The 10,398-nt window shown below is 53.5% G+C and overlaps 1 protein-coding gene and 1 pseudogene across 1 annotated transcript; both read left to right on the plus strand.

Moving 5' to 3' along the window:
* The first annotated feature begins 561 nt into the window (after nt 1–561).
* Nucleotides 562–658, plus strand: LOC129150403 (U6 spliceosomal RNA; annotated as a pseudogene).
* Nucleotides 659–4,362: 3,704 nt separating this feature from the next.
* On the plus strand, nt 4,363–7,608 carry BEST4 (bestrophin 4). Its single transcript, XM_008161550.3, has 9 exons — nt 4,363–4,514; nt 4,601–4,695; nt 5,259–5,492; nt 5,598–5,752; nt 6,200–6,277; nt 6,559–6,756; nt 6,868–6,948; nt 7,022–7,176; nt 7,326–7,608. Exons 1-9 carry the CDS (start codon nt 4,363–4,365, stop codon nt 7,606–7,608), a joined length of 1,431 nt encoding a protein of 476 aa, XP_008159772.1.
* The last annotated feature ends 2,790 nt before the right edge of the window (nt 7,609–10,398 follow it).

The following is a 10,398-nucleotide window of genomic DNA, read 5'->3' on the forward strand; positions in this document are numbered from 1 at the left end:
CAATGGAGAGAAAAAGAAACTCTTCAGTGCTCACTTTGGCAGCACTAATTACGAAATCCTATCTAATAAAAGAGTAATCTGCAGATTGATCATCACTGCAACACACAATATCACTGCCCCCATGTGGTAAAGATCCTGCCCCCATGTGGACACAAGATGGCCACCACAAGATGGCCAGCAGGAGAGGGCAGTTGGGAGGCACCCGGCCTGCAAGGGAGGGCAGTTGAGAGGGACCAAGCCTGCAAGGGAGGGCAGTTGGAGGTGATCAACCCTGCAGGAGAGGGCAGTTAGGGGTGACCAGGCCGGCAGAGGAGGGAAGTTGGGGGCAAACAGGCTGGCAGCAGAGTGGTTAGGGAGTGATCAGGCTGGCAGGCAGAAGCGGTTAGGGGCAATCAGGAAGGCAGGCAGGCAAGCAGTTGGGAGCCAGCAGTCCTGGATTGTGAGAGGGATGTCCGACTGCCCGTTTAGGCCCGATCCTACCAGGAGTCCCAGATTGGAGAGGGTACAGGCTGGGCTGAGGGACAACCCCCCTCCGTGCACGAATTTCGTGCACTGGGCCTCTAGTTAATAATATACTAAAATGGGAATGATACAGAGAAGATAGGTATGACTCCTGTGCAAGGATGACATGCAAATTCATAAAGTGTTCCATATTTTTTAAAATATATTTTTGTTGATTTCAGAGAAGAAGGGAGAGGGAAAGAGAGATAGAAACATCAATAATGAGAGAGAATCATTGATCTGCTGCCTCCTGCACGCCCCCCGCTGGGGATCAAGCCCACAACCTGGGCATATGCCCTTGACCGGAATTGAACCTGGGATGTTCAGTCTGCAGGCCAACGCTCTATCCACTGAGCCAAGCCAGCTAGGGCTGAAGTGTTCCATATTTAAAAAAAAAATAAAATAAAAATCTCTTAACAGTGTCGGTCACAGAGGCTAAGGGAGTCTTGCAAGAATGAGAGATGCCAAGTAAGGCTAGGACTCAGGACGGGCTATTGGATTCAGCTTTAAAGAAACCTCAGGCCCGGTCAGTGTGGCTCAGTAGTTGAGCATTCCAGGAGGTCACAGTTCGATTCCGGTCAAGAACACATACCTGAGTTGCAGGCTCCATCCTGTGTGGGACATGCAGGAGGCAGCTGATCAATGATTCTCTCTCATCATTGATGTTTCTCTTTCTCTCTCTCTCCCTCTCCCTTCCTCTCTGAAATCAATAAAAACATATTTTAAAAAAGAAAACACCTCAGGTGGTCTTTGAAGGCATTTCATACTTACCAATTGTTTTGCTATTCTGAGCGTAAGTATTAATTCATTTGATATTCATAACAACTCTGTGAGGTATGTATGTATTATCATTCCCATTTCCCCGTAGGGAAATTAGACACAAAGAGGTTAAATGGCTTGCCCACGGTCACAAAGGTAGTTCACGGTGGAGTCTGGCTCCAGACTACATGCTGTAAACTGCCAAGCCATAAATCCAGCTCTCTGTGAGGAGGGGAGAGGGTCACTGGTGGTTAGGGCCAGAAGAGAGGGAGCCAGGCAAGAGGAGGGGCAAGAGCTAGAGGATGATAAAAAAGGGCGAGCCAGATGATTTACGGCTGGAGTGGTTCCCTCTCCTGGACCATAAACCAGAGGGACCTGTCAGCAGCTGGGAAGGGAGATAAGCAAACTCAGGAGGGAGGGGTTGGATGGGGCCTCAGGACCACCAACCCCTTCCTCTGGGGAGGCTTCAGGCTCTGTACCCCACTGGTGGCTCTGTGGGAAATTCACAGCTCAGCGATCCAGAGTGAGTAACAGGCAGAAGCGTGAGGGCCACAGAGGAGGATGGGGGAGGACTGAAATGCAACCAGTGGGGTTGCTCTCGAGGTCTGCAGTCAGAAAGAGGCCCCCAGGACCTCAGGACTGAGCTCCTCCAGCCTGGAGCCTAGCTTCCCAGGTACAAGAAACTCTGTCAGTGGTAAGCATCCCAGAATGCTCTAGGAAAGCCACAGGTCAAAGCTTGGGAAAGGGCTGCCTGGCCATGATGGCCAGAGGCCCCCGAGCTGGTACCTCGTCCTCTGAGATGGACACACACACACACACACACACACACACACCAATCCTGTTCTCTCCTCATACTGACATCTCACCTGGGCCCTAGGAGGAGAACATAACTTGTCAGGCTATGAGTAGGTTTCTAGACCTTGCTCATCTAAGAAATTGTTTATGAAAAAGAGGGAGGTGGATCAGATGTCTTTCATGTTAAAAGGGACAAAAAATAAAAAAAAAAAGAAAGGAAAAGCTGCCTGGATTCAAATCCTTTCCAGCTTTACCAAGATGAATCAGATCCAATCCTGTCCTCAAGGATCTCACGGGCCAGAGTGGAGACCCAGACAGTATGATTTCCTGCTGCAACAGGAGAGAGGAAACCTAGAGGGTTTTGAGGAGTGACCTGGGGGGAAATCATGGCAGGCTTCCCAGGGGATGTTCTGAGCTGGATGGTGAAGGAACAGTGAAAAGGAGCTGGGCAGAGGCTGGTAAAGATGAGACGGGGGCATCCAGAGGGCCTTGTGTATCCAGCTTAGAAGCCAGGCCCTGGCATTGTCTGTCTGTGGAGACAGCCTAGTGAGGCATCAGGGGCAAGTTCTGTCTCTTCATCTTTGAAGGATTGCCTGGTTCTGGGATGCAACAGTGGACCAGTAGGTAGAAACCAAAGGGAACAGATCTGGCTTTTCATGGGAATAGCAGCCGGGGCTAAATGCCTGCAGTGCTCCAGGCTCTGTCCGGGCATCTTTCTTGGATACTCAGTTGCCCTGTGAGGAAGGTGTTATTGACCCTGTTTTGCAGAAGAGGAAACAGATTCAGAGAGATAAGGTAGACAGAGAGCTAGAATGAAAACCCAGGTTTGTCTGACTGCCAAGCTTCCTCTTCAGGAAACACTTGTGCGTGGGAACCAGCTCACAGTGTGGGGGAAGGAGCTCCCCAGTACAGGCCAGAAGCGGGACCACCACTCCTGGGTTTCTGTGGGTGACCTTGGGGCTGGGTGGACAATTGACCTGGTGCCTCCGGTATTATTTCCTCTGTTTGAACGACAAACAAATTGAAGCTCAGAAGTGGAAATGCCACTCCAGATCCCAGGCACCCGAGGAGTCAGAATGCTGGGCTCGGCTGGAAGGGGATACATCTCGAGGGCTGAGTCCCAGGTCTGTGGTCTCATCAGCCCTGTGGGATGGGAATGGGGAGGGGCCAGGCCAGGCCCCGCCCTATTCCCCCCAGCCTGGACTAGAAGCTTGGCAGTGTGGCTGGTGATGATAGGACCCTGGCTTCAGGGTGCCAGCCCTTGTGTAGGCCCAGATGGGCCAATTCCAGCTTTTGAAGTCCCTAAACTCCAGCTTTGAATCCTGCCTCCAACACATCCCAGCTGTGTGATCTTGGGCAAGTCATTTACTTCTTGGAACCTCATCTGTGAGGTGGGGATGATCCCTACCTCCTGGGGTTGCAATGAGGATTCTACCAGAGGGTGATAATAGTGGTACCTGGGCACAGTGCCTGTCACTTAGTGCTCTGGAATCAGCAGCTGTTATCATTGTAACAATTGATCATGCATCTATTTTCTCACCTGGACCAGCATGGGACAGTAATCCCTATCACCCTGACTTCAAGGACATGGTGTCATCTGTGTGAGCTGTGGGGTCGATGCTGATGGCACCTCTGTCATTCAAAGGCCAGCCCAGCCCTGCAGTGGTAGGAGACATATCCAGTTCCCAGGGCCAGAGGAAGCGGGTGACAGCCTCAATCCATCAATGATAACCTCAGTCCAGTCAAACTTAATGGGCCCAGGAGGTACTTAAGTGTGTGTGAGGTGAACGCTGGCCCAGTTCTCCTTCCTCAACGCTGGCTGCTGCCTGGAGCAGGTAGGCAGGTATGGAGTGGGGGTGAGAATGCCCTGGGCCTCAGGAGACCAGCTTGGAGAGCGAGACCTCAAGGGACAGTGGTGGGTCTGGACTAGAGTTGAATCTCCTGTCTTCAGCGGTTCAAGGTCTGACTACTCCTAGGCCTGCAAGTGCAAGAGGAGCCTGGGGAAGCCTCAGGTGTGAGACAGCCTAGCTCTCAGCTCTCCCTTGTCCCGCCCACTCTGGCGTGACCCCTGCACCACTGAGTTCTGGAGGGAGGGGATGGGGTGTGCTTTGTCCTTGGCAGCTTCCTCCCGCCTGGCCTGCTGACACAAGGGGAAGGCTGGGGTGTGTATGACCCCCGCTGAAGGGAGGTTGCCTGGGGAACTAAGCTTGGTGATGAGAAGAAGGCAAGCTAAGGAGAAGGCTTGCTGGGGAAAAGGGACAGCTCTGGGGGCAGCTCTGTGACCTCCTACCCTAGGCCACCAGCGCCATGACGGTTTCGTACACCCTCAAAGTGGCGGAGGCCCGCTTCGGAGGCTTCTCTGGGCTGCTTCTCCGTTGGAGGGGAAGCATCTACAAGCTCCTCTACAAGGAGTTCCTACTCTTCATTGTCCTGTATGCTCTGCTCAGCGTCACCTACCGGTGCGAGGGGGAGGGCTCAGGGCTGGTCTGTGGGGGACGAGGCTGCCCGCCTCCCTCTAACCCAGGCCTGCCCCGGACCTCCCCAGGCTGCTGCTGACCCAGGAGCAGAGGCTCGTGTATGCTCAGGTGGCCCGATACTGCAACCGCTCTGCAGACCTCATCCCCTTGTCCTTTGTCCTGGGTAAGGCTATCCTCTAGCTCTCCCTGGCATCCTGCCATCTTCCCTGACCTTTGGGTGGGGTTGACAGCTCTGAGGGTCAGATTTACACCAAGTATCCAAGCCTGGAGATCAACCAGAGCAGGCTCAGAGGCATGGGAGCTGTGTGCTGGGTCCGGGATTTCCAGGGGGCTAGGCCCTGCCTATCATTTGCTGGACCCTCACTCCAAACAAGGCCCAAGCTACCTGCTGGCTGGCATCACCAACCACTGGGTACTGGAGGGGAGCTGGAGAGAGATGGCACCCCATTCCCACCCTCAGGGGAAGCAGGGCTCATGAACCACCTGGCCTTGAACCACCGCTTCTCTGCCTGAGGAGGGTTACCCTCCTTCCTCCCAGGGTGCTCTAGTACATCAGGCTGGGACCAGAGGAAGAGGGTGTCCTCAGGGCACCGGAGCCAAATGTGTCCTTCCCTCAGCCTGGGTTCAACCTGCCTGGACCAGGCACTCTGGCTGAGGGGCAGGACACGCTGACCTCCAGGCCTTCCATCTTCCCATCCCATCCCTGCTACCCTTGGTGGCAACCAGGTTTCTACGTGACCTTGGTGGTGAACCGCTGGTGGGCCCAGTACACAAGCATCCCGCTGCCAGACCAGCTGATGTGCGTCATCTCGGCCAGTGTGCACGGCCTGGACCAGCACGGCCGCCTGCTGCGCCGCACCCTGGTCCGCTACGCCAACCTGGCGTCCGTGCTGGTGCTGCGCTCCGTCAGCACCCGGGTGCTTAAGCGCTTCCCCACCATGGAGCACGTGGTGGACGCAGGTGCCTCGTGTGCCTCCTGGGCGGGGAGGTCTGACCCCCAGGGGAAGCGCCAGGGTCCCAGCATTTAGAGGCAGAGTCCGGGCTCCACCCACTTTATCTCCGCAGGTTTCATGTCTCAGGAAGAAAGGAAAAAGTTTGAGAGCCTAAAATCTGACTTCAACAAGTACTGGGTCCCCTGTGTCTGGTTCACCAACCTGGCGGCCCGGGCCCGGAGGGATGGGCGAATCCGTGATGACATTGCTCTCTGCCTGCTCCTGGAAGTGAGTCAGCCTAGGACCAGGCCCATCTGCCCTCCTTCCCCTAGCTTTGCAAACTGGAATAATAATTTTAGTATTTAACACTTACATCTTGCCAACTAGGTACTGCACATTGTTGGAAGCACTATACTGATATTAACTCATTTGACCCTCACAATCCTTGAGATAGGTATTATTATTACCACCCCCTTTCACAGATGTGGAAACTGAGGCAGAGAGTGGAAAAGAAATTTGCCCAAGTCACACAACTAATAGGCAAGCTGGGATTCACACTCAGACCATCTGGCTGCAGGCTCTGCTTCCCACCACAGGCACCCGAGCCTGGGAACACCTCTGAGGGCAGAATGAGCCTCCAGACCTGTCCCAGGCCGTGTGTGGGGGGCTCCCCTCTTCGCTCCACATTCTTCATTCCTCGTCATCACTGACTTCCTCCTCCTGCTGTTCCACCAGGAGCTGAACAAGTACCGAGCCAAGTGCAGCATGCTGTTTCACTACGACTGGATCAGCATCCCTCTCGTCTACACCCAAGTAACGGCCTCTACCTCCCCAGTCCCTCCGTCTGTCCCGTGCTGTGTGTGAGGCGCTGAGAATTAGAGATGGAACCTGCCCTGGGGCAGTTCAATCTAGTGAGACACCGAACAGCTGAGGGCTCCTCCTCTCTGGACACCTACTGAGATGACCCCATGCTCTCTGGTGCTGCCATACCTTGCTACATGTTGTCCGACCCCCATAGTCATCCCCCTCTGCAGGTCCTCAGGGACAGGGACAGCATCTCTCCCGTCCCTTCAGCCAGGCTTCTCCTTCTCCAGGTGGTGACCATAGCAGTATACTCCTTCTTTGCCCTCTCCCTGGTTGGCCGCCAGTTTGTGGAGCCAGAGGCAGGGGCTGCCAAATCTCGGGAGCCTCTGGAGCCAGGCCAGGAACCGGGGCCAGCGCTGGGGGACCTGGACATGTATGTGCCTCTCACCACTCTGCTGCAGTTCTTCTTCTATGCTGGCTGGCTCAAGGTGGGCACTTCGGGTGGTCATGCCAGCGTGTTCTGTAGAGACATGAACCCAGGGCCCACCCCAACTCTGGGGACAGAGAATGGAGCAGACACACTGTCTTACAACCCGCAGGTGGCCGAACAGATCATCAACCCCTTTGGTGAGGATGATGATGACTTTGAAACCAACCAGCTCATCGACCGCAACTTGCAGGTGAGTCGTGGTCTGGGGGCAGAGCCCTGTTGTGAAGGACAAGAGGACCTGTGTGCCTTGCTGCCCACCCCAGGTGTCCCTGCTATCCGTGGATGACATGTACCAGAACCTGCCTCCGGCGGAGAAGGACCTGTACTGGGACGAAGGCTCAGTGCAGCCGCCCTACACTGTGGCCACCGTGGCCGAGTCTCTGAAGCCTTCCTTTCTGGGCTCAACTTTCAACCTGCGGTGAGTGGCCCCAGCAGGAGGGCCCAGGTCCCCGCCCAACCCCACCGTCTGGGGTGCCAATGCCTCGGTCCTTCCCGCCCTCTTCTGGAAAGCAAGTCCACCCCGTGGGCCTGCGCTGAAGCTTGCTCATGCGGCCCTCTCGCCCGCAGCGTGAGTGACGACCCCGAGCAGAGTCTGCAGGTGGAGGCGACCCCTGCATTGGCTCGGCATGTGCCAGCCGCGCAGACCCCGCTGCTCAGCCGCGTCCTGGGTGCAGGAGCACCCTCCCCTGCCGTCAGTCTCCGGAACTTCGGCTGGACACGAGGACCTCCCCGGACCCCTCATCTGCTGCGCCCCAGGGCCGAGGAGGGCGGAGACCCCGAGGACTGCATTGAGGAGGCGGACTGCACGGAGGAGGAGGCGGGTCCAGAGGACCAGGCCCAGGAGCCCTGAGCAGAGGCAGCCGGAGCCCCAGGCGCCAACCCCCGACCCCCACCCGTCCCCTTCTCGCCCCTCTCTGCCGGTGTACTAGGAGCAGGAGCATTTAGGGACCGCCTCGAAAGAGGAAGAGGGAGAGAAGGGCCTGAGCCAAGGCTTGGGAATGTGTCCCCTTTGACGGGAGGTGGGATGGCTTCTTTGGGGAGGCGAAGCTGGAAGGACACATGGGCCCAGGCATAGAGGCGCAGCTACAGCCCAGGTGCAGTTAACTTCCTCGGCAATGGGGGGCGAGGCCAGTCTCAGTCTTGAGGGAGCAACAGCATGACTGAAGGGCTCATTAAAAAGTCCTAGGAACCACTCTCAACGTTTCATTACATCTGACATGGAGCTCAAGGATCACAATTTGAGTCATACATAAGATGTGTAGAATATACCCTATCCAGATCACCTTACTCTGAAGATGGATCAAAATGTGTGTGTTGGGCATTTTTGCTTTATCTGTAATGTTCAATTTTTTTTGTTTACAATGAGAATATATTTATCACTTGTGCAGTTACAGTCGTTTAAAATTGAATTGGCATGCTGTGTGGTGAGATAAAGGGCTTGGGAATCTGTGCTGGAGGCTGATTAAACTCAGATGTGAAGGCAGTCATACATACACCACCCAGCCCACACTTCCAGCCAAGCCTTTCTCCACTCCCTCCAACCAAATGTGGAGAATGGATAAATTTAAGGGATGAGTCCTAGCCAGTTTGGCTCAGTGGACAGAGCGTTGGCCTGCGGACTGAAGGGTCCCAGGTTCGATTCCAGCTGGGGGCACATGCCCGGTTGCAGGCTCAATCCCCAGTGTGTGCGGGGGGGGGGGGGCGGGGGGGGCGGGGAGCGTGTGGGAGCAGCTGATCAATGATTCTCTCATCATTGATGTTTCTCTCTCTCCCATCCTCTCTGAAATCAATAAAGAAATATATTTTAAAAAAATGTAAGGGCTGAAAGTTGTCAATTCCCACGATGGTACTGCTGTGCTGGGAGCACTCAGTTCACAGTTAAGAGAACTAGATTGGAGTCATTGGTAAACTGAGCTCCTCTAAGGTTCCTGTCTTCTAGGCTCAGCCTCCAGTAAATAAATTGGTGAATATCAAAGCTGATCATAATGCCCAAGGAGGCAAATGCCAGAACTCAGAGGGGAGCACATATCTGAGGCAGGAGTACACAGGTAGAGGTTAAGTGCGGCCGGTGGCAGTGATGGGCAACTTTTTGAGCTTGGTGTGTCAAACTTCGCCAAAAAACTGAGCATAACTCGGGTAGTGTGTCACTTTGAGGAAAAAACATTTCGCAAATGTTTCATCCTCAGGAGCAGCAAATGTTTCATCCTCGGCATGCGGCCGCGTGTCATCAGAAATGGCTACGCGTGTCAGTGCTGACGCGTGTCATAGGTTCGCCATCACTGACAGACTCAATCATAATGCTGGTTTGGCTATTTTCCTGCTCCGTGACCATGGGATAGTGAACATTTCAAAGCCTCACAGTGACCAAGTCTATAATGTGGACAATAGCACCTCTCCATAGCCATTCGCTAAGGAAGGTGAGTTGTTGCTGGGTTTTCAGGGGGAGGTAGCCTTGCTCTAGGGCAGGCGTCCTCAAACTACGGCCCGCGGGCCACATGCGGGTGTTTTTGCCGTTTTTTTGTTTTTTTTTTACTTCAAAATAGATATGTGCAGTGTGCATAGGAATTTGTTCATAGTTTTTTTTAAACTATAGTCCGGCCCTCCAACGGTCTGAGGGGCAGTGAACTGGCCCCCTGTTTAAAAAGTTTGAGGACCCCTGCTCTAGGGCAAGAAGGATCATCTGTGAAGGCAGTGGAGACTCCTTAGAACAGTGATGGCGAACCTATGACACGCGTGTCAGCACTGACATGCGTAGCCATTTCTGATGACACGTGGCCGCATGCCGAGGATGAAACATTTGCGACTAGAGTCTTGGAGTTAGTTTTTCCTCAAAGTGACACACTACCCGAGTTATGCTCAGTTTTTTGGCGAAGTTTGACACACCAAGCTCAAAAGGTTGCCCATCACTGCCCTAGAACCTACCGGTCCTATTGACAGATGAGGTAGAATGGATGGAAGGAGAGGATCAATGCCTTGCAGAGCTCAAATTAGAAAAGGCAAAGGAGTGCTTATAGCTTTTTGAATTTGTCTAGGTCTTCAGGTCTTTACTGGAAGCCACCCAGCCCCTCACCCCCCAAAAAAAGAGTAAAGGCAAAGTGTGGAGTGTCACTCTCAGTAATCATTAGCTATTAAGATGGTGCATGAAGATCCTCACTTGGTAGGAAGGTGAAGGCTAGGTGTCTCCAGAGCCAATGGTAAGATTTGAGGTTTGGGTTTTTGTCCTTAAGTTGTTTGGGGGCTCATCTTTCGTGTCTGCAAGTTAGATAAGTTGATGAATCAATTGGATTTTGCACTCATTTGGCTCCTAAGATATGTATTTGCACTTTCCATCAACTTTATTTAAATTTTATCAGGTCTTTAGGAACTCATTAACTTAGCACATATTTGAGTGTGTGGCGCACGGCCATGCACTTTCCCAGATACTGGAGACACAGCAGGAAACAATGATCTGTTCCTTGAGTTGTATTTTGAGGACAAAAAAAATACAAGCAAATAAAAAAAAAGTTCATGCCAGGTAAAGGGATGAGAAAAACAGGGGCAAAGGATAGTGTGGAAGGGACTGCAATTTCAAACTGTGACCAGCCTAGCCCGTGTGGCTCAACGGGTGAGCAGCAACCTAGGAACCAACTTGCTGGTTCAA

Source organism: Eptesicus fuscus, chromosome 9, assembly GCF_027574615.1.
Source record: "Eptesicus fuscus isolate TK198812 chromosome 9, DD_ASM_mEF_20220401, whole genome shotgun sequence".
NCBI classification, from domain to species: Eukaryota; Metazoa; Chordata; class Mammalia; order Chiroptera; family Vespertilionidae; genus Eptesicus; species Eptesicus fuscus.